At 43.4% G+C, this 24,037-nt stretch overlaps 2 protein-coding genes across 4 annotated transcripts in view; both read left to right on the top strand.

Annotated features, from left to right (window-relative positions):
* The first annotated feature begins 1,073 nt into the window (after positions 1-1,073).
* H2az1 (H2A.Z variant histone 1) lies at positions 1,074-3,347 on the top strand. The gene is made up of 5 exons (XM_034501403.2): positions 1,074-1,285; positions 1,689-1,766; positions 2,057-2,170; positions 2,529-2,658; positions 2,909-3,347. Exons 1-5 carry the CDS (start codon positions 1,283-1,285, stop codon positions 2,968-2,970), a joined length of 387 nt encoding a protein of 128 aa, XP_034357294.1. The 5' UTR covers positions 1,074-1,282; the 3' UTR covers positions 2,971-3,347.
* Positions 3,348-4,341: 994 nt separating this feature from the next.
* The window catches only part of Dnajb14 (DnaJ heat shock protein family (Hsp40) member B14), a 36,697-nt gene continuing 17,001 nt past the window's right edge, over positions 4,342-24,037 (top strand). The window contains exons 1-2 of one of the 3 annotated variants that reach the window (XM_034501319.2): positions 4,342-4,592; positions 19,478-19,649. In XM_034501319.2, coding sequence (XP_034357210.1) covers positions 4,460-4,592; positions 19,478-19,649 — 305 coding nt within the window. In that variant the 5' untranslated portion in view covers positions 4,342-4,459. Of the gene's footprint in view, positions 4,593-4,635; positions 4,954-19,477; positions 19,650-24,037 lie in introns of those variants that run through there. The other 2 variants (XM_076933287.1, XM_034501320.2) reach the window with 2 other exon arrangements.

Raw genomic sequence — 24,037 nt, forward strand, 5'->3', positions numbered from 1 at the left:
TGCTGAGCCATCTCTCCAGCCCCCCACAATACTTAATGGAAAAGTGTTACATATTAAGTAATATAAATACGAAATGCGGAAGATTCAGATAATTATGGTCTCCAAGCAGCTAGTGACATATACAGGTGTTGTCGTCCTACTAACTGCATGTCTAAGTGGCTGGCATCAGGACAGTACCATGTGTACAGTCTATTTTTTAAGCCCGGCATTTGTAACTGATTACATGAACCATCTGTAGCGGCTTGAATCATGTTACAGTTACCCTACTGACATTTACCAGCATTTGTCATGTGGCAAAATGTTTAGTGTAGATAAGCTGATACATAATAGCTTTGATGTTTCAATAACTCAACTTTAGACACTATACGTGCATCCCACTGATGCAGAGTCTCCGCAAAAATATGGCTGATGACTTCATTATAAAAAACCGCTTCATCCCAAGCTTCCTGTGTGTAGACAAAATTACTTGTTATCCCCAAGGTAACTTGGCCCCACTGTTGTTATGAGACAGGATGAGGGGGTGAGGGGTCAGAAGAGGTAAGGACAGGAGAGGAAGATGAAAAAGCAACCGGGGGTGGGGTAGGTGACACTTTTATCAGGGAAGTGGTTCACCAAGTAGAGGCCGGGCTGAGCTCTTCTCACTGGACGCCTTTGAGACACCTGTCAGAAGGGAGGAGTCTGAAGGAAACCGAGATCTGCAGAGCCCCGAGGCCAGGCCAGAGGGAAACTGAGAGGCCCCGGTTGTCAGCGAGGGGCCAGGCTAGACCCGGAGGGAAGCTCACGTGGTCTCCGGAGCACCGCGGGGGAATGGGGGGGAGCTGCAGCGGGGAGGACGCCAGTGCGCGCTCCTCCCCAGCCTTTCAGCTCCTCCCTCCAGGCACGTGACACCACCGTCCACTCTCTCGGTGGCGCAGGGATCTGTTGCTGCCCTCCCGCCGCGGCGCCCTTCTTCTCCCGGTCCCGTCCCGCCGCATCCCCCACTCTACCCACACGCGCCAATCACCGCTCGAGCTCGCGAGCGCCCGCCCCACCACCCGGCTTCTCGCTCTCCCATTGGCTGGAACCTCAAGGACGCGTCCCGAGGGCGGGCGGCAACCATTGGTGGGCCGAACCAGCCGAGTTCCCGGATGAGGGAACATTCTGCAGTATAAAGGGCGCGAGGAAGGCGGGAGACGGCGCAGTTTGAATCGCGGTACGACGGAGGAGTGGGCGCCGGGATCTCGCTGAGCGTCCGCCTGGCCTCGTCTCTTCCTCGCTTGTCCGAGCTTCAGCACAGTCCGAGATGGTAACGTGAGAGTGACGGCGGGCGACCGCCGGCTGCAGGCTGCGAGCGGGCGGGGCCGCGGTCCCCGGGGCTTGGAGAGGCGGCGGCGAGTGGGAGCCTGCGGAGACGGGGTCGGGACGAGCGGAGGGAGGTGTTTTGTGATCCCGGAGCTCCGGGCGGGAGGCGACGGTTGGGTGGCGCGCACGGCGCAGTTGGTCGCCGGCGCGGGGGCGCGCCGCCGCGCCGGGCTCGCGGCAGGGGTCGGCGGGGGAGAGGGCGGGGGCGAGCGGCGGCCCGGGGACCCCGGCGGGCGGCGAGCGCGCGCTCGCCTCCTGGACGCGCCGCGGTGGGGGAGGGGCGCGCCGCCTTGGTAATTCTATCTTCTCCGTCCCTCCCGGGCTCGCGGGCGTCGGCGGCGCCGCAGGCTGGCGGTAAGGCTGGAAAGGACTCCGGAAAGGCTAAGACAAAGGCGGTTTCCCGCTCGCAGCGAGCCGGCTTGCAGGTGGGTAGCTACTGCCGCAGTCGGATGACCGGGCCTTTATGTTTGCACCCCCTTGCTTGTTTGTCTGCACCCTGCATGGGTGTTCCATCTTTGCATGAGTGATGTGTCGCGACTTTGGCCTGCGGAGACAGTGAATGCTGGGGTGGGGGGGCGTCGATCACATGTGTTACTGCCAGGGCGCCTTGGTGCACCACCACCGTCCTTGGCTTTGGCGCGCACATCATCTTTCTATCTTTGAATCTCCTATCTTTGTGCATTTTTTTTGTTTGTTTGTGTGCATAAAAATCAAGTTCCCTGTGGGCCGTATTCATCGACACCTGAAATCTAGGACAACCAGCCACGGACGTGTGGGCGCGACCGCTGCTGTGTACAGCGCAGCCATCCTGGAGTACCTCACCGCAGAGGTAAGCGGGAGTACGCCTGTGATCTGGAAAAAGCTTTGGGGGGCGGGGGAAAGTGGTGAGAGGGAAGGAGGAAAGTGATGCAAGAAAACTCCAGGCCCTAAGAGCGGCGCGCAGGCCGAGGCAGCGCTAGAGGGAGCTAGTGTTCAGCCAAGGATCCTGCTGTGCCAGAGTTAGCTGCTCTTGCAAATGCAATTGCGGCCCCCCCCCCTTTCAGTCTTTTTGCATAATTCTACATAATTTTGTCATTCAGTTAAGTGGGGGAATGATAACAGTTGGTAGATACGATTGAGGTTTGGTCAGTGCACATCTTGATTGAAAGTAAGTTTGAAATACTGATCATCAGATTTTTGCCTTTTAGGTACTTGAGTTGGCAGGAAATGCATCAAAAGACTTAAAGGTAAAGCGTATTACCCCTCGTCACTTGCAACTTGCTATACGCGGAGATGAAGAATTGGATTCTCTGATCAAGGCTACAATTGCTGGTGGTGGTATGTCATCTCTAAACTCATTACATTCTATTTAAGAAGAAAATTCTTATATTTCAGTACAGGGTGTTTTGTGACATTTCATTTCCACTTAGTTTTCCATTGTTCATTTACATCCCTAAAGTTTCCACTTTGTATATGAATTTCATGTTTTTAAAAGACCTTTCAAGTTGTAGAGTTACCTGCTTTTATTTCATGTGCTGTTTTAAATATGCTTATACAAAAGGTAAATTAATTCGTGTTCCTCTCCTAGGTGTCATCCCACACATCCACAAATCGCTGATTGGGAAGAAAGGACAACAGAAGACTGTCTAAGGATGCCTGGATTCCTTATTATCTCAGGACTCTAAATATTCTTAACAGCTGTCCAGTGTTGGTGATTCCAGTGGACTGTATCTCTGTGAAAAACACAATTTTGCCTTTTTGTAATTCTATTTGAGCAAGTTGGAGGCATAATTAGCCTTCCAACCAACCAAATTTCTGCATTCGAGTCTTAACCATATTTAAGTGTTACTGTGGCTTCAAAGAAGCTATTGATTCTGAAGTAGTGGGTTTTGATTGAGTTGACTGTTTTTAAAAAACTGTTTGGATTTTAATTGTGATGCAGAAGTTATAGTAACAAACATTTGGTTTTGTACAGACATTATTTCCACTCTGGTGGATAAGCTCAATAAAGGTCATATCCCAAACTAGTTTTAAACTTGCTTAATAAGTGGGACTTCCCTTAGATCTCATTCAGCAACAAGTACATTCTTGGCTTGCTTACAGTGCATCTGTATCAAGTCATAACCCAGCGGGGTTTTCTTTGTTGTTTCTTTGTATCAGTTGATGAACTGTTAGGGTCTTAAAACTTTGGCAGAAGCTGGAGGTAGCATGGTGTTTCCATTTGTCCTTTGGACAGTGGAATGGACTATATCCTAAGGTGGGACAGCTGGTCAGAGACCCTCAGGGTATAACAAAACTACAGAATGCATCTGGGATATAATTTGCTTTTAATGACCCAACATAGGTGTGAAATGCTAGTCACTGGGAATACACTATTTTTCATTGACTGGTTACATGAAGCATTCATTGGTTTTGCTACATGTCAGGCGTGTCCCATTACTATACACTGACCCCTTTCCCTCCCTGAGACTTAAAGCGACTTCACACTTCTGGAGCAAAATAAACATGAGGTCAGGAGGTGCTAAGCAACCTACCTAGGAGAAAGAACTTCCTGCCTTCTAGCCTTACAGCTGATTTAACTAATCAAAAAGCTGCATTGTACCTGCCAGGTAGCAGGAGGTGTGGGTCAGAAGTGCAGCCGAGAAGGGCATGGTAGCTCCGGGGGTTGGGGGTTCCAGGGCTCCAGATCCAACGCAGGACGCGCTTGTAGGACCCATGCGGCAACCTCCCCCTAACGGAGGCCCACGGTTTCCCAAGACCTAAGGCCCTGAAGGCAGGGCCTCTTGAATCTGGTCGTGAGGGTCCCTGTCCCCGCCCCGGTGGCGCGGAAGGTGGGAGCCGGGCCGCGCCGGAGCTCCGCAAGCCTTCGGCCTCCCCGCCCTCCGCCCGGGTTACCGCGTCGGCTGGGTACAGTCGCCCAGGGCCGGGAGGGACGCGGCTGGCGCCGCTGCGGCCGCGGGGGGCGGGGAGGCGGCCGTGAGGAGGCGGAGCTGCGAGGCCGCCCGTCGCCGGGCCGCCGCCGCGGTGCCCGCTCCTCCCCGCGCCGTGCCGCGCCGTGCCCCGCCCGGCCGCCTCGCCTCCTCCGCGGCGGGCCCCCCTCGCAGCTGCGCGGCCGCGGACACCGAGGCAGGCGCGAGCCATGGAGGGCAACCGCGACGAGGCGGAGAAATGCGTGCAGATCGCTCGCGAGGCCCTGAGCGCCGGCAACCGCGACAAGGCCCAGCGCTTCCTGCAGAAGGCCGAGAAGCTGTACCCGCTGCCGGCCGCGCGCGGTGAGCCCCGGCCCCCGCCGTGACCCCGGCCCCCGCGCCCTGCGCCCCGCCGGCCGGCCGCGGCCGCTCCGGCACTCGGGGACACAGGCGGGGCGCTGTGGGGTGCTGGGAGACGGGTCCCCTCCCCAGAGCAGCCTAGGCCCCTGTGAAGTGACAGGAGCGGGGGCTCCCGTGGCTTATCGGGCTTCACCATCCCTGGGCTCTGTATGTGGCTGTTCCATAAGCAAGTATCTTCGAATACCTTAGATGACACTGCTTTTCCCAGGGAGGAGGAGAGAGCCCTTACAAGACAGCTCCACTTTCGAAAGGGATGGTGAAGTTAATGATGATACCTAAATAGTGTCTGATTTGATATGGCACCGTAAGTACCCGCAAGTTCGGTACATCGCTGAAGAGTAGGCTATGGACTTACCCTACTTTAAATCACCTTATTCATTGTCTAACTCTACAGTCAACACAACACTCACAAAGCGCCAAGAGTTGTGCCTAGTATTTTATATGCCCCTCTTATGCCTCAGAAGAATACCGTGTTATTTGACCATGTGCAGAAACTTTTGGCAAATGAATGAATGAATGAATGAATGAATGAAAATGTCTTACCCAAGGTCGTACAGTAATGGGCAAAGTCATAATAGTCGCTGAGTTTTAATCTCTACAAGGCCTTTACTACCGTTTTTTGTCTTTCTTTTCTTTCTTTCTCTTTCTTTTTTTTTCTTCCTTGCCCATGGGATGGCATTTTACTGTTGTTTAAAGTATTTCCAGGTTAAGAGAATTAAGAGGAAACTTAATAAGCAGGACCCCTGTTTGACTTTATTGTTTTCTTAATTCTTTTTACATTGTTGAGTCCTTTTTATCTCTGCCGATTTTCACTTTATCTTTTTGTTAGCATTGGGATAGGACAGGAAAAGATAGTGAAAAAAAAGTTAATAGTAAAAAAGTGTGACATAAAAGTTATCATTTTAATCATTTTTAGGTGTACAGTTTAGTAGTGTTAAGTGTTTCCAATTGTGTACCACAGAATCTGTATTTTTGTTTTGTTTTTTCATCTTAACACCCTCAAAACTCTACCTGTTCAGTAGCCCTCTTTACTTTCCTCCTATCTCCTGGCAGCTGCTTTCCTACTGTCCCTTTTCATGGATTAGACTAATTAGTTACCTGAGCTACCTGAAATACCGAATTTGACTTTGCGTACCTGACTTATTTACTTAGTAACTTCAGATTTCATCTGTATTACAACACATGAAAGATTTCCATTTTTAAAAAATGCTGAGTAGTATTCCATTATTTATATACACATGTGCAAAGGTGTGGATGTGCACGTACACATTCACCATCACTGTTTATTTACGTGTGTGTGTGCGTGTGTGTGTGTGTGTGTGTGTGTGCGTGTGTGTGTGTGTGTGTGCCATAAAACCTGTGTGTGGGGGGAAAGGTCTTTGTAGAAATTGAGCACAGGTCTGAGTTTTCACACCAGCCATCACAAATTCTTAGTCACCTATCAAAGGATGATAGGGATGCTGCCACCTCTTTTATATTGAGTAATGTGCCTATGAGCATGAGTGTCTACAAGCCTCTTTTCAGTTCTGCATATATACCCAGAAGTGGGATTCCTGGGTCATATGGTAATTCTAATTTTGAGTTTTGAGGAACCACCACATTGTTTTTCCAGTGCGGCTGTACCATTTTGTACACTACACATGGTTCCAGCTTCCCAGTGTCTGGTGAGCACGGCATCCCCAGTTGTCTATTTGTATATTCTTTGGAGAAAAGTCCTAAGTTGTTTGCTCAGTTAAAAGTCAATCTGAGCTAATTCCAGGACAGCCAGAGCTACACAGAGAAACCCATCTCAGAAAAACCAACCAGCCAACCAAATAAAAACCAAAAACTCAACCAAGCAACCAACCCCTCCCCCCCCCCAAAAAAAAAACCAGACTGTTTTTGTTAATATTGAGTTATAGGGGCTCTTTATATATTGTGGACATTATTTCTTTGTCATTTATATTTTACAGATCTCTCATTCGTTCTTTAAGTTCATCATTCTATCCTGGGGACTATGTCATGGGGGGGGGGGTGGCTTGAGTTTATGTAGTCAGTTTCATTTGTCCAATTTTTGCTATGCTGTCTGGGCTTTTGGTGCCATATTCAAGAAATTGTTAGCAGGAATTATTCTTAGATCCCTTTTACTACGTAGATGTATTTCAATTAGTTGTCATCTGCTCTTGGAAGGACACATTTAACATTAAAGTATTAAGTACTCTGGGCAATGGACCTTGGCTTTGAAGGCCTGGCTCTTCACCAACTGGTTTCCACCTGGGTTGAGTTAGGCAGCCTCTAGTCCTTGCCTTTTTTTGTGTGTCAGGGACAGGGTACTGATGCTGGGTATTCTGAGGACTAAATGAGTTGGTATGGAGCGTCTAATAAATCTTTTCTATTTTACAAGCAGAATCACCTAAGAATCCTTAAAATGTGCCCAGATTTACGGCCGTTGCGCTTCTACCGTGTAAGCAGCTAGTGAGTCCTGCTAAAGGACACTGTCAAAGTGCAGTGTAATTATTGCTCTGAAAGTCGTGTGTGTAGGGAAGATGAAGGCATGGAAGACAGAAAGTCAGGGGCAATGAGATTATAAGGGGGTAATTATCAAATAAAGTGGTAGGGTATCACTGTGAAGTAGTCTAAAACCATTCAAATACAGTCTTTGCCGTCTCTATAACCAGGGACAGACAAAATATTGAGCCATTCTAAGCTTTAATTATAAGCAAGATAGAAGATGTCAGCACAGACCTGACGTGACCCAAAATAAAGCAGTGTGACTCTTGTGCGGAAAACATATTTTTACATAGAGTATTCCCAGGAGATGTTTATGGAAATAATTTAAGAACGTGGGAGAGGCGGAAATATGGAATATTCATGAGAAGACCCTAATAAAGATTTTGTATAGGAGGAAATTGGAGCTTTTGGGTGAATTGAAGTTTTATTTCTGAATTTTACCTATGCTAGATGAGTACCAAACTAATAGCTCAGGGAGTTGACTGGATACTTTAGGGTCTGCATTTTTGTTTTTGTTTTTTTGTTTTTCGAGACAGGGTTTCTCTGTGTAGCCCTGGCTGTCCTGGCACTCACTCTGTAGACCAGGCTGGCCTCGAACTCAGAAATCTGCCTGCCTCTGCCTCCCAAGTGCTGAGATTAAAGGCGTGCGCCACCACCGCCCGGCCTAGGGTCTGAATTTTTATTTTGATTATTCATTTCCATGGTTATGATGAGTGGGAAACCACAAGATCTTATTCCAGTTATACCCAGGATTTTTGTCATCTTAAAATTTTATATTAAGTGAGAAGGAAATCTGCTCTTTTCTTGAAAAAATTTGATTTTGAAGTGGAAGTGCCTTCCATGTTTTAGCTGAGACTCTTCACTATTGACTAGCAGGGATTTCGATGCTCATACTCTGGGTTACATCTGGATGTTTGTTTCATTGATGTGGTTTAGCACTTGGTAGAGGGGTGCAGCTTCACTAATGTGAGGCTTTGAGAACGTGGTTTTAATTTTTAGATTTTCATAGTAAATCTAGTTACTAAACTAAAAATAGTTTAAACCAAAAATAGTTTAAAGTGTAGATTTTTTTTTCTATCCTCCCTCTTTCTGCCTTCCCTCCCTTCCTCCCTTCCTCCCTCCCTCCCTCTTTCTGCCTTCCCTCCCTTCCTCCCTCCCTCCCTCCCTCTCTTCTTTCTTTCTTTCTTTCTTTCTTTTTCTTTCTCAGGAAACAGGTCTTACTATGTAGGCCTAGCTAGCCTGGAACTCACTATGTAGACCAGGCTGCCCTCTGACTCACAGAGGACCACGTGCCTCCCAGTCTCTAAGATGCTGAGATTAAAGACATGCGTGCACCCACCATGTTTGACAAGTATACTTTTGTTGTTGTCCTTGTTTGTTTGTTTAGAGAAGAGCATACTTTATTCTTTTTAAGAACACAGTGGCAATTTGAACCAAATGATGATATATAACCACAGAAAAACCTCATTCAGCATCTACTATAATGAATTAAGTAGATACATTTATTGCATGGATAATTTGTACATGTTACCTGCTTAGCAACAGTTAAAGTAATCCTTTTAGTTTATTTTCATCCATGCAAGAGATGATACATATTTTTCTGTCTTTTTTTTTTGTTGTTGTTCTGTTACTTTGTATTTAATACAAAATAGATTGTTTCCCCTCCCTTTGTCACAACTAAACTGATAAGAGATTTTAAAATATGATGTGCATCTGAATCATTGTACATCCTATTTCCTTAAAGATCATTCCATTCTTTTCCTAGTTGGCATAATTAAAATTCAGTGGTAAGAACATTTAAAACAATAATTTATGTATCATCCAGTTAAGTGTTAGAAAATGACTTTGGAATTTCCGTTACCAGTGAGACTACTTCAGATGTTCACACTGAAGTGTTTGGGTTTGGACTTAGTACTGTGTGCCTTAAATACCCATTTCTATCACGAAACAGTGAGGGCTTATTTATTCACAGATGTTTATCAAACACATACTTCTCTGTGCCAGGTAGCATGATGTTTATTATTTTATTTTACATGTTTGGATGTTTTTCCTGAGTGCATGTCTGAGCACTGTGTGTGTCCAGTGCCCTCAGAGATGGGAAGAGGACATTGGATCCCCTTGAACTGAAGTTATAGACAGTTATGAGCTGAGCCATCTCCTGAGCCCAGTGCCAGTGTTTTAGGGATTAAGTGGTAATATGACAAAATTTTTTTGTCATGGCATTTAGTCTAGAGGAGAGTTAATCTGTTGGGCAGAATGATGATAGTATAATTTCAATTGTTTGATTTTCCCTTTCCCTTTCCCCCCTTGTTCTCTTTCTTTGTGTTCTCTCTTGTTCTCTCTCTCTCTCTCTCTCTCTCTCTCTCTCTCTCTCTCTGTCTGTCTCTCTCTTTCTCTCTCTCTCTCTCTCTCTCTCTGTCTCTGTCTCTCTCTCTCTCAGATAGAATCTAGCCTCCAATGCTATAGGTAGCTGAGAATGATCTTTATCTTCTGATCCTCCTGCCTCCAGTGCTGGGATTTTACACATGTGCATCACCACACATGATTTATAGGGTGCTGGGGGTCAAACTTGATGTCATGCCTGCTAGGCACGCACTCTACCAAATTAGTTAGGTTCCAGGCCCACCATTTGTTTCTGAGCCTCAGTTTTCTTTTAGATAAACTATTATTTAGTTTTGTGAGTGTGTCTGTGTGGGAGTACATGTGTATGCGTATGTAGGGCAGAAGAAGGCATTGGACGCTACAGATGATTGCAGAGCTGCTGTTGGGTCCTGGGAATTAAGCTCAGATTCTCTGGAGGAGCAACCAGTACTCCTAACTGTTGAGCTGTCTTTCCTGCCTTAAATAAGACTTTTATAGGTACATGTAATGTGTTCTGTGTTAATGAACTCACAGATAAAGCATGTCTAAAATTAAATTAACTGTGTAAAATTTATGTAATCATGATTCTGACCAATTTTTTTGAAAGACTGTAAATGTCTACTAGTGAGAATTGACAAAACAAAATGCATTATATCTGTGGAAATGATGATTAGAAAAAAATATATATATAGTTTGCTATAAAGGACTATCTTCAGCATGTCAGCAATAGAATACATTTTATTTATTCATTTGTTTTTTATTGAGATAGGAACTCACTATATAACTGTGGCTACCCTGAACTCACCATGTAGATCAGGCTGGCCTGGAGCTGACAGAGGCCCTCCTGATTCTGCTTCAGCTCCGGCCCGCATTGTCATCTAGAACTAGATAATAATTATAAATCATTATCTTCCCATAAATGTAGAAATTGCTAATACAAAGGCTTTCCTAGTTCCACATTTAAGATAATAAAACTGGATTTTAAGTTCCAAAGTAGTAGAATTTGTTCCAATTTCATTTAGTTAATTAAAAAATTTTATCTACTTATTTATGTATGTGCATACTTGCATTAGTTTGTATGTGTTATGTGTATACTGGGGCCCATGAAGGTCGTAGTTTCAGATCCTCTGAAACTGGAGGTCTGAGTACCCTGCACCCATATGGGTGATTGAGTCCTATGCTGGTTTTTAACTTAGTGGATCCAAGGACTAGTTACCGTTGTGTGAGTTAGCATGCACACACACACACACACACACAGCCATACTGCTATTGTTAGATAGAGAGCCCCTGAGCATTGAATGATAGAAAAATTTTCATTTGTCAGTGTAACTACTGACAAATCTAAAGCAGCCGGTTTTAGCATGACCCCATGCCCAGCTGCTAATGCACATGTGTAGTGTATCAGGAAGGATGCTTTAAGAATGAGACAGCTGCCAGGCGGTGGTGGCGCACACCTTAAATCCCAGCACTTGGGAGGCAGAGGCAGGCGGATTTCTGAGTTCGAGGCCAGCCTGGTCTACCCAGTGAGCTCCAGGACAGCCAAGGCTATACAGAGAAACCCTGTCTTGAAAAACAAAACAACAAAAAAAGAGAATGAGACAGCCTTTGTATTAGTCAGGGTTCTTTAGAGTCATAAGACTTATAGAATGAATCTCTTTCTATTTCTCTCTCTCTCTCGTGTGTGTGTGTGTGTGTGTGTGTGTGTGTGTATGTATATAGATACATATGGATAAAAAGTCCAAGAACCTAGTAGTTGCTCAGTCCCATGAGGCTGGATGTCTCAGCTGGTCTTTTGTATAAGTTGGAATCCCAAAGAAGTTGGCTCCAGTGCCAGTCAAGGAATGGGTGTGCTTGTAGAGTGAGGGCAAACAGCTGAAGAATGAATGAATGGTTCCTTCTTCCATTGTCTTATATAGGCTTCCAGCAGAAGGTAAAGGCATGTGTCATCTTGCCTCAAGATCGGATCAAAAGCCTGTGTCTCAACATCACTCCATATCTGGATTGTACTTCATTCCACATATAGTCAAGTTGAAAACTGAGAATAGTTACCACAGCCTTCAACTCTATTCATAGAATTTTTGTGGCCACATGTTAATATCCAACAGGACTATTTCTCTGGCTCCACAGCTTTTAAAAATATTTTCTTCATTTCTTAGTTGAAACACTTTTGTTAAGAGGCACTCAGTTCGCCGGGCGGGGGTGGCGCACACCTTTAATCCCAGCACTTGGGAGGCAGAGGCAGGCAGATTTCTGAGTTCGAGGCCAGCCTGGTCTACAGAGTGAGTTCCAGGATAGCCAGGACTACACAGAGAAACCCTGTCTCGAAAAAATCAAAAAAAAAAAAAAAAAGAGGCACTCAGTTCATGTTGGAAGTACATACCAAAGGCTTGGTTGTTTTTGTCTGGTTTTGGTGGTAGTGGTTTTTGTTTTTTGAGACAAGGTCTTAACACATAACCATGGCAATCCTGGAACTCATTAGGGAGACAAGTCTGACCTTGAACTCACAGAGATGTGCCTGTCTCTGTCTACCAAGTGCTGCGATTAAGGTGTGCATCACCTCACCTGGCTACTTTGCTCTGTTTTCAAGCAAAGACACTGGGTCTCTTTCTCTCCAGACAGCTGCTTGTTATTTTTGATGTCTTTGGTCAGTGGGAATCCCTTTATAATAAACAGATGAAGCTCCTGGTTCTTCTGTCTTTTTAGCTGTCTTTAATTATGCAGCTCTTTGGTATAACTGTTTTAGCTTCCTCTGTGTATTTCCTGTGCTAGATCTGGAATCAGCCCTGTGTCTTACAATCTTGTTTTCTATTCGGGAAAAATGGTGTTTCAGCATCACAGTACGAGGGACACTGTGACCTAGTTGTTCGTTGTTTGGGGTTCTAGTCAAAGCATAGTGTTGGGAAATGCATAGTGGGTTGTAGGGATGTATGTATGTGTGCACGTCTGTCTCTGTTTTGTTTGGTTGGTTTTGTTTTCTTTGTTTCTTTTTATGAGGCTGGCTGGCCTGGAACTCTAGACATCGGCCTACCTGTCTAGTAAGTACTAGGATTAAAGATGTGCACCGTTGGGCCTAGCTGGCATTGTGTCTTTTAAAGATAGTCAGTTTCTGAGTGTATATCATTCCTTCTAATTCAAGATAAGCTTTCAGAGTTCTTTGCTCACACATTGTTAACCTGTATTTCAGTCTTCTTTGGATGTTGTCCTGGTTCTTGGAAACCCATGACAATCACCGGTTACATCTGGATTACTATCTTGTTTCATGTTGTATCATGTACATAATAGTTTCAGAAGAATGTAGTCAGTACTAACCTGCCAGAATGATGATGAAAAACAGTTTAAAATTTTTAATGTGTTTTTCTCCGCATTTACGCATTGTAATTATTTACAAAGCTGCACCTGAGCTTGGACAAATACATTCTTGTTCTCACAGTGAGGAGCCTGACTAGCAGCATTGTAGGACCTAGCCCTGTGGTTAAGGAATGGCAAGTATAAAGTAAGGCAAGGCTCTCCTGAATAATACCTACTTCACAAATGGTTAAGTTAGGCTTCAGGCTTTTATGAAGTAGTCATCCTGTGTTCTACACATGTATAGAATTTGTCTATTTCCCCAAACTGTTTAGAGTAGTTGTCAATATGCTGTCCCATTGCTTAATAGTTCTGGATATCGTTTATAAGATAAGGACTTCTGTACATAACCACATTATAATAACCACATTTAGGCCCTTAGTTCATGCATTCATTTAAATGTTGTGAGTGGACCCCATTGTATCCCTTAGTATTAAAAAAAAGGGGGCACATGTTTTGTTTTTGTTTTGCTTTGTAACTGGGAAATACATAAGGTATACTTGTATGTATATATGTTGTTTGTGTTGGCTCCCATGTATTTAATGTCTATATTACTTTTATATATGTTCTGGTATCTGTAACATACATATACACACATATACCCATACTCACCTCTCATTTCCAGTCCAGTACAACATTGTTCTTTCTCAACATTGTTTTTCCTCACTGTCTTAGTTACTGTTCTATTGCTGTGAAAAGATACCATGACCATGGCAACTCTTATAAGAGAGAGCATTTAATTGGGAGTTGCTTGCTTTTTCAGAGGAGTAGTCCACTGTCATTATGACAGGGAGCATGGAGGCAGACATGGCAAGCATAGTGCTGGAGCAGTACCTGAGAGCTGTGTACTGAATCCTCAAAGCCCACCCTCAGTGACACATTTCTTCCAATAAGACCAGACCAGCCAGGCAGTGATGGTGCACACCTTTAATCCCAGCACTTGGGAGGCAGAGGCAGGAGGATTTCTGAGTTCGAGGCCAGCCTGGTCTACAGAGTGAGTTTCAGGACAGACAGCCAGGGCTACACAGAGAAACCCTGTCTTGGAAAAACAAAAAAAAAAAAAAAAAAAAAAAAAAAAACCACACCAATCCTTCTAATCCTTTCAAATGGTGCCACTCCCTAGTGATGAAGGATTAAAAAAAAAAAAAAAAAAAAAAAGATGTACCTTTGGAGGCCATTCTTATTCTAACCACCACACCCACATCTTTATTTCCATGTCTCTTCTGCTTTCAATGAATGAGAAATGTAGCTCCCACTTTCTGTTTTTGTATGTTGTAAGTCAACTCCTTGATCCCATAGATGCAGGCTATGTCATTCTCATCATGTGTTTGTCAGTGGTTGCCAGTTTGATCCCAAAAATGTTTTTTGAAAAAAAAAAAAATTTCTTGGCCCAAGCCAGTAGGCCCTGCCAACCCTAGCTGACAAAAGCTATAGGATGAACAAGTAATCCTGTAACTTTTTAGCCCACTATTTAAAGAATATTTGAAAATTATTTATAGCGTCAGACCACAGTATTATTACACACCATCTTCTCTCAACTGCTCGTCCGTCTTAATTCAGTAAATATCCATGTGATGTTTGCCACCAGTCCTCATGCCACGGTATATGTAATTATTTTGGAACTTTGAAGTTTGTTTCCTAGTAGTGGGTCATAGCGTGAGAGTTTGTGGAACTAAGTTCTAGAATGCTGAAGACAATTTACTTGTAACCTTACTGTTAAAGTTTGGTGGCTGTATTAAGTTATTGTACATGTTGCTGGGATAAAATACCCAACAGAAACAGTTTAAGGAAGGGAGTTTATTTGAGGTCACAAGTCCGTGGGAAAGCACACCGCAGTAGGGAAGTCATGAGAGCAGGAGCTTGAGCTTGTTCAGTCCTGTGCATCTGCAGTCAGGAAGCAGAGAGATCAATCCTAGTGGTCAGCTTGCTTTCACCTGTTTATGGAGTGTAGGACCCGAGCCCATGAAACGGTGCTGCCCAAGGTAGAGCAGCTTTGTCTACCCCAGTTGAGCTCATCTGGAGAATCCCCCCAGAGCTTGTTTGTCAGTCATCCTTAGATCCTGTCAAGAAATTTGTCAGGGCTCACCATGTCAGTCACTCATCCTCGTACTCATACTTTCTTGTCTTGGGTATACAAGTGTGATACCAGGGTCTTGTGCACGTGCCAATGATAGGCAAAGTCTGAGGACAGTCTAACTTTTCTCTGTATAAGTCATTTGATTTGCTGGGTTTTGTTTTTGTGTAGATGCCCAGCTAACTTTACTTGAATGTATCTCAGGTGTCATTTACTTTAGGCTTTCTGATATTTTATTATGTCATTTAGATGTTTTTGTTTATATGTCAGAAGTCTTCTAATTACTGCTTGTTTTATTTCTCATATTTTTTCTTTGAGTTTTCTCTTTTCCATGTGTTGTCTTTTCTTTATAGTAAGTATTTACCACTTCAATGTTTTTCTATTTTCCATTTTTAAAATTTCTAACCTTTATACATGTTATTTCTCTGGTTAGTACTTGTTGAACTGTTAAATAACTTTGTTTCTTCTAGCGTTTTTGTTTTTTAAAGACAGGGTTGTATAGTCTAGGCTGGCCTTAAACTTGAGACCCTCCTGCTTCAGCCTCCCAAGTTCTGTTGTTTCAGGTGTGCATCCTCAAGCCCAGTTTAGCTGTCTCTGTCTTACTTTGTTTTAGTTATGGTCTCACTATTAGCTTGGGCTGGCCCAGAACTCACTGTGTAGACAAGGCTGCCCTTGAGTTAGTGGCGATTTTCTTGTCTCTGGCTCTGCTTTCTGTGTCTCCATGCCCAGCTAACCATGTCTCTTTGGATGGGTCCCCCACCTTTGATTTCCTATTCTTTTATTGTGTGTTGGTTGGGGGTTGGGGGATACACGTGTGTGCATGACAACTTTAAGGAGCTAGCTCTCTCCTCCACTTTTCTATGGGTTCTGGGAATTGAACTCAGGTGGTCAGGCTTGTTCAGCAAACATCTTTTTCTGCTGAGCCATTCCTCACTCTTCTGTATTTTTCTCGCCTGTGGTCTGTGATTTCTTAGTTGCATTTTTGACTGTTGTTTCCTACAGAGTAGTGTCTCTCTGTCAGCTGCTGGTTTGACCAGTCTGTGATGACGCTGATGGTCTTTAGAAGTCACACTTACTTACCTTTTACATGCCAACCCTTTGCGAAGTGTTTGAACTTGATCATTCTCTTTTCCTGTTTACTTATTTACTTATTACTTATGTGATGTTTGTTTATTTAGCCTTTCCAATATACAGAGATCTTCCTAGTTTTGTACAATATTTAAAAGTACATCTATCTAGCTAGGAAACAATCTCTCTTGTGTCCTCCCTGTTCCTCTCTGCAGTTTCATTGTTCATTTGTTGTTGCTGCTGCCACTGTTGCTACTATTGTTGCTGTTGTTGCTGCCACTGTTGTTGCTATTGTTGCTGTTGCTGTTGTTGTTGTTGCTGTTGTTGTTACTATTGTTGCTGCTGCTGCTGCTGCTGCTGCTGCTGCTGTTGCTGTTTCTTCCCTTCCAGTCTGCATTTTGTTCCCTGCAGTTCACTGTAAGCATGGCCCAGGCCCTCCTGCTGTGATAAGTGGGTGAAACCCATTCCTTTTTGTGTATTTCCTCAGCGGCGGTTGTAATGCCCATTGGTTATTTAGTTTCTTTTGTTCTGTGGTATGAGCCATTCCTCACTCTTCTGTATTTTTCTTGCCTGTGGTCTGGATAAGTGATGTTTTATCTGTGACCTTGGCAGATGCCCTCTAATAGTTCTCTGCTTCTCACAGACACTCAATACCCACACATAACTTTTGACCTGTTGATGCTTCATTCCCGTCATCATATATTAGGGGATTTTGTGTATGAGGTTGTGATTTTACTACTTAGTTCTCTTTGGTTTTATTTGAGATTTAGAGAAATTTAAATTTTAAGTTCCTAGCTTGGCAGGGTGATACATTCCTGTTATTGCAGCAGCAAGGAGCAGAGAATTTGGGGTTTGAGAACTGCTTAATCTACATTTGCTTTTTTTTTTTTTAAGTTTTACTATTTACATGTTGTGAATCACTGCAACTACATGCACTAATCTGATTCCATTGTAATTATATTAAATGCAGGCTGAACTCTAGCTGAAAATTAGCTGTATAATAGTTCTTATATTTTTCTTAATAACTAATAGTTTACCATATCACCTACAATTAGATTGTCAGATGGCCTTTTATCTGTTAGCCATGGAAAAAGAATGGTAGAAATTTCTATAAGAAATAGCTATGTTTTTTGCAAGTTTGCCAACAGTAGCTGAAAGTTTTAATATACAACTATGATTATATATGTAGAATAGTTTTATTGACATAATTTACATAGTAGATAATGGATTTATTTAAAGTACACAGTTAAATGTGTTTTTTAGTGGATTCAAAGAATTGTGCAACTGTTGCCATCATTCTGGAACACTTCCCAACCTTGGAAATAAAACAATTCATTGGATGCCTGGTCTCATATTACATTCCTCTGACCCACTGACCTACTGACCCCTGCCCTTGGCAAAAAACAATCTACCTTTTTTTTAAAAAAAAAAAAAAAAAGGATTTATTTATGTATTTATTTTATATATATGAATGTTCTGTCTTCATGCACACCAGGAGAGGGACTCAGATTCCATTATAGATGGTTGTGAACCACCATGTGGTTGTTGGGCATTGAACTAAGGACCTCTAGAAGAGCTCTTAACTGCTGAGTCATCTCTTTAGCACCTCCAATCTACTTTCAAATAGTGCGTTTACTTACTCTGTTTTTCTGTGGTTTTTTTCTCCTCCATCTCTCCCTTCTCTGTATCTACAGCCTCCACAGTCCCACTCCAGTGGTGCTGGAGATTAAATCCAGGGCTAGCTAGGCTGGCCTCTGCCTGCGAACTGTATTTCCAGGCCTTGTGCTTTTCAGATGATTAAATCATATACTATGTGGTCTTTTGTGCATGGCTTCTAGGCATTATGTGTTCTCGTTATCTGTGTGACAGTCATGTTAATATTTAGTGTCCTCTTATTTCCAGGTAGATTTTTACTGTCTGGATGGTCCTCCTTGTGGTGGATATTTGTTTCTATTTATTGTCATTATGCTTGATGATGTATGTTCTGCTTCTCAACCTATTGTGATTTAAGTTATGTTTTCCCTCCCTCCCTTCCTCCTTCCCTCCTTCCAGTTCTTTCTTCTTTGATTTTGAATCAAAGTCTCACTTTGTTAACCGTGGCTAGACCAGAATTTGCTGTGGAAACCAGACTGGCTTCAAAGTCCCAGAGGTCCTCTTGCCTCTTAAAGATGTGCACCACTGCTCCAGCCTTAAATTACATTTTTGTAATTGATTTATTCTTTAAAGGTGAGCACAGTTGCTCCTGCATTGTAGTTCACACGACACTGGTTTGCTGAGTTTTGAAGAAGTGATTTTGCGGTCTAGAGATAACACTCAGTTTTTACTCCTTTGTGCTAGAGATACATCTCAGTGGATAGAGTGTTTACCTTGCAAGCAAAAGCTTAAACCCCTACAACAGCTTAAATGGCTTGGTGGCACATGCCTGTAATGGAAGTCCTGGGTGTTTGAAGTTTGATGATCAGAAGTTCCAAGTCATCCTTGACTATACAGCAAGTTCTAGGACACCCTAGGCTACTTAAGTCCTTGTCTATAAAAACAAAATAAAATAAAACAAAAAACCAGCAGTTGGACTTAATATCTTGAACATTAATTAGTTCAAGCTGTATAAATTTGAAGTTTACATTATTCCATCCTTAATTTCTGTCAGTTATCGGAATGTGTTAAAACTACCATCATGTTGAATTTTCTGTTATCTTTTGTCCTTTTGTTAAGCTTAACTATTTACAGTTTAGTTTTTACCGAAAATTTCATATCTTCCACATACACACATAAAAGAAAACAGTATGATTCATCTTACGGCACCATGTATCGTTAACTACTGGGAATGTGTGGTCCAGCCTTACCTCATTGTTCTTCTATGCCTACTGCTAAACCTCTGCTTCCCAAATTATTTTAAAGTAAACTCTAGGCATTATTGCTGCTTTGTTCACTTGGTGTTTATATTTATTCATCCAGCGGTGGATTGCGGTTCATGTTTGTGCCTCTGCACATGTGGACATGATTTCATTCTTTCTGAACTGTAAACATAATAGTATGCTTTCTTTAGTGCATGCCTTTAAGTGGTGTATTCTTCTTATTTTTTGTTTAAATTAAAAAAATACTTATTTCTAAGTACGTTTGTGTTTATGTGTATATGTATATGCTGGTGCCACCAAAGGCCTGAAGAAGGTGCTGGATTCTCTGGAACTCGAGTGTAAGTGACTGACTGTGAGCCACCTGGTGTGGGTGCTGGGAGCTGGATGTGGGTTCCCTGCAAGGGCAGTACTCACTCTTAACTGCTATGCTCTTTCTCCAGCCTTTCAAAAATATCTTTATTTTGTATAAAATAAAACAGCACTCTCCCCTCCCCAATTAAAAAAAAAAAATAGAAAGGAGGGGAAGCCACGTTCACTCTTTCCAGAAGACCTCATTTTGTCTGCTTTGTCTTTTTTCTGGAGCCCTTGTGTCCTGATGTGAGTAGGTTCAGTATCCTTTATCTGTCTTTACACAGCGTTATTGGAAATAATTATGAAAAACGGAAGCACTGCTGGAAATAGCACACATTGCCGAAAACCTCCAGGGAGCAGCGACCAGAGCAAGCCCAGCTGCGGGAAGGAGGGCACATCTGGTGCTGGTGAAGGCGGGAAAGTCTACACCAAAGACCAAGTAGAGGGCGTGCTCAGGTAGGCGTGAATTCGAGAGTGTGCCGCTCCATGATCATTGATTGTTATTGGACCCAATCGATGTTATAATGCCTTAAAAAAAGGTATTTAAAGCACAGTTTAATAGAAGGGAAATGAAGGGGTTACCTGGGTGTCCTGTGCTTCATATTGTGAAATCAGCCTGGAAGGATTAACTTCCTGGAAGCTCCCACTCATTTAAATTTGCTATAAGTCACAATGAGTTTTTGAAATAATTGCTCTGAAATCATGATTTCAGCTTGGATTCTATGCACCATTTGGACTGTAGTATGGAAAGAATGAGTTGCTTTGTTGTAATATGTAGTTGAAAATAGGAGAATTCATATGAGGAAGGCTGAGAGTTAGGGTAGCAACGTTTTCAATTTCCTGACTCAATGCGCCTTTTTCCTTTTCCTTTTCGGTAAGGTACCTTTGTTTACAGACACCGTGGTGCCCCTTTGTGGATTCGCACAGCGATTCCCTGATTCCCTCTGTTGTAGGAACCTCCCTCTCCATACACGCCTCTCCATACACGCCTGCATGAGTTACAGTCAGTGGAGCTGAGCAGTGAGGACCTTGGTTTTCTTTTTTCTTTCTTCTTTTTTTTTTTTTTTTTTGTTTGTTTTTCGAGACAGGGTTTCTCTGTGTAGCCCTGGCTGTCCAGGAGCTCACTCTGTAGACCAGGCTGGCCTCGAACTCAGAAATCCACCTGCCTCTGCCTCCCAAGTGCTGAGATTAAAGGCGTGCACCACCACCGCCCAGCACGAGCTTGGTTTTCAAAATACAGCTTTACTTAACTACTAACTTTTTATTTTAAAAATAAGAATGAGTTTTCTTAAAAGAAAAAAGGCTAAACTCTTAGGTACAAAATGCCTCTGAATAGATGGTTTTGTTTCCTGTTGGAAGTTAAGGGCAACCGAAGTTTGCAGGTGATGGATTCGAAGATGGCTAATCAAGAGTTCTCAGGGAGAGTGGACTGAACTAACCCAAGGGAAGAAGAGCCAAATAATGGAGCAGAGGTGGCCTTCGTCCCTGCCCTATGTCTCGTCCTTTTCTATCTTTTCCCTTTGATTCCCTGACATGTTTTGTATGACATACACTTTGAGACTCAGAGTCTATCTAGTCAGGAAAACGACTTGTCACCCTGTCTTGAGTCCAGTATCCATGTTTGCATCTTATTTCTTTCCTCTCTATATGTGAATGCTGAAGCTTGCTTGTATCATTGTGTCTGAATTCACAGTGAGGGAAACAGATTCCTGAGTCAGGGTAAAACCATGGAGGAGGGCCTTTGACTGCTGGGATGGTAGCAGGCACTTCAGAGGCCTTAAGCGAAGCCGCTGACCACTTCCATAGTGCCACACTGGGCCGAATCTGACTTTGGGAGAATCGATAGGGAAACAGAATGCTGGAAAGTCAGCCGTAAACCAAGTTGTATTTTCCTGTAGGCATCATATTATATTAGGAGAACATGCTCCATGGATCCCCCTTCTTTCTTTTTAGATTTTTTTACTTTTATTTTATATGTATGAATGTTTTCTATATGTACATATGTTTATACTGTATGCATGCCTGGTGCCTATGATGACCAGAAGAGAATGTCTGATTCCCCAGGACCTGGAATCACAGAAGGTTGTAGGACGTGGAACCGAACCTGGGTCCTCTGCAGGAGCAGCAAGTGCTCTTAACCACTGAGACATCACTCCAGATGCCCCTACCTCCTGAATTTTTTGATTACAACTTTAATTGTTTATGGTTTTTGTGACTACCTCTCTCACCTTGCAGAATAGAATTACCTATTTACTTGAAAATGTCACCAACAAACAAAACTATAGTTGTAAAATTTGGACAATGATAATATTCCAGATTTGCTGTTATTTTTAGGTCTGTATTTCCTCTCTTCTATGTGTGTGTGTGTGTGTGTGTGTGTGTGTGTGTGTGCATGTGTGTGTATGTATGGGAGGGGGAGAGAATACATGTATGAGAGCACACATGGGAGAGGAAAACATAAATAAAAGAAATATATTTGTTTCAGCATTGGCCCTGGCTACGTGCATTTGTTTTATCACTGGCCTGGGTGTGCATGTGTGCATGCCCCTGTATATGTATATTTGTTTCAGCACTGGCCTGAGTGTGCATGCCCCTGTGTGTGTGTATTTGCTTTTGTTTTTCTCCAGGCCAGGGGACTTGCCTCTAGTAGGTGGGGAATGGGGATGGCACATAGCAGAAGCAGCTATGTCATTAGAGCTGGCCAGGCTGAGCCCTGAGCAAGCTTCTGTCTGTCCCTGAGATTGGAGGTGACACTGTTGATGAGGTTGAAAGCTGAGGCGGGTAGGAAGAGTCTTTATGGATGGGATGGAGTGAGTGCAGATTGAGGGTCCAGCCAGGTTTAAAATCACAATTCCTGATAGATGAACTACTTCAGAAGCATTTCCTGTATTACAGATTGATTCTGTGAACCAATATCACTACTATATCTTAAATTCCACATAATATAAATTGTATGTCTGTATATAGTGTAAATTGTATATATAAAATCCCCTTATGGAATGTTTTATCTAATTGTGAAACATTCTTTTAAGCAAATCCCTAAGTTATTTGAAATATTTCAGTCAGTCTGCTGTATGTACGTTGCCTAGTTGCATAGTGTGTACATATTCATAGTAGACTTCTTAAATATGGCCCCAGTGAGACAGCAGATGAGAGGCCAGAACCTGCATCTTGTCGTTTTGTGTTTTGTTTTATTTATACACAGGGGATTTTCCTCAGGAAAGTACTCTGTCTTGATCCAGAAGGTGATTATGCAAACAAGTTGCTCAGTAACAGTTTGGCTCAGTGGGGAGAAGCCACGCAATGATCCTGCTCCGGTTGCATAAGTGCAAACGAACGCACAGTAAGACTGAAGAAAACTTGTGTAACTATCGAACAGGCGGTAGAGCCACCAAGCTCTGTGTCTTTGAGTTGAAAAACATTTTTAAAATTGAGGAAAACAAACTTTATTGGAAGTTTTTAATGCATCATTATAAAAGGACCGTCTTGTATTTAAATGTAGATCATCGTGAACTCTACCAGGCAATTATGGTTGCATGCAGCATTATTTCTGTGCAGCTCTGTCTCATTTGAATTACCAAGACCGGAGTGCCAGATAAGCTCCAGTCTCCCCTCTCTTCCTCTGTCCTTTTGTTTTTTGTTGTTGTTGGGTTTTGTTTTGTTTTAGACTAGGTCCTGCCTCGGAGCCAAGACTGATCCTAAACTCCTTCTGTTCTAGCCCCTGTCAGAGTACTGGGATTATAGTACGGGACCATAGGGCCTGATCTTGTTAAATTTCACTTCTTTAAATTAAAGGAAGATAAATTATAGTGAAGAGATACATGACCACTGCAGTTCTTACCAAAGAAAACATTTGTAGAGGAGTAGCCTTCGTGGAGGGAAGCATGGCAGCATGCATCAGACATGGTGCTGCAGAGGTACCTGAGACTTCTACATTCAGACATGCAGGCATCAAGAACAAAACATAGGTCTGACCTGAGCATTTGAAAACCCAAAGCCCACCCTCCCAGTGACACACTTCCTTCAACAAGGCCCCCCCCACCCCAGCAAGGCCACACCCACCCCAGCAAGGCCACATCTCCTAATCTCTATCAAGGTCATTATTCCCTAAGGACCAAGCATTTAAATATATGAGACTGTGGGGGCCACTCCTGTTCAAACCACCACATAGGGTAAGGAGTATATGTGGGACACAACTGGAAGTGGATAATTGTCCTGGCTAGTTTGTATAGCCAGCTTGATACAACCATGAAGAAGGAGGCAATCTCAATGGAGGGTTTGCCCAGATAGGACTTGCCTGTGGCCATATCTGTGGGGAATTGTCTTCCTTGTTCATTGGTATGGGAGAGTCCAGTTTGAGAGTTCATTGATATGGGAGATAGCTGGTTTTATGCCATCTTGACCCAAGCTACAATTATCTAAAAGGAGGGAATCTCAATTGAGAAAATGCCTTCGTAAAATCTGGCTGTAAGGCATAATTTTTTTTTTTTTAATTAGTGATCACTGGGGAAGGGCCAGGAAGGGCCCACAGAGCTCACCATGGATGGAGCCATCCATGGGCTGGTGTCCTGGGTGTTATAATAAAGCAGGATGAGCAAGCCATGGGGAGCAAGCCATGGGGAGCAAGCCAGGAAGCAGTCCGCCTCCGCAGCCTCTGCATTAGCTCCTGCCTTCAGGTTCCTGCCCTGTTCAATTTTCTGCCTTTTCTGCGTTTGATGATGAACAACTGTTATACGGAACTGTGAGTGAAATAAACCCTTCCCTCCCCAACTTGCTTTTGGTCATGGTGTTTCTTCACAGCAATAGTAACTAACCGTAACTAACACACCAGCCCTTAGGACAGA

This window comes from Arvicanthis niloticus, chromosome 4, assembly GCF_011762505.2.
Source record: "Arvicanthis niloticus isolate mArvNil1 chromosome 4, mArvNil1.pat.X, whole genome shotgun sequence".
In the NCBI taxonomy this organism is placed as follows: domain Eukaryota; kingdom Metazoa; phylum Chordata; class Mammalia; order Rodentia; family Muridae; genus Arvicanthis; species Arvicanthis niloticus.

Excerpts from the sequence above, each read along its gene's own strand:
- H2az1 (XM_034501403.2), top strand. Across the intron at positions 1,767-2,056 it reads CGCAGCGAGCCGGCTTGCAG|TTCCCTGTGGGCCGTATTCA; the intron begins GTGGGTAGCTAC and ends ATAAAAATCAAG. Across the intron at positions 2,659-2,908 it reads GGCTACAATTGCTGGTGGTG|GTGTCATCCCACACATCCAC; the intron begins GTATGTCATCTC and ends TTCCTCTCCTAG.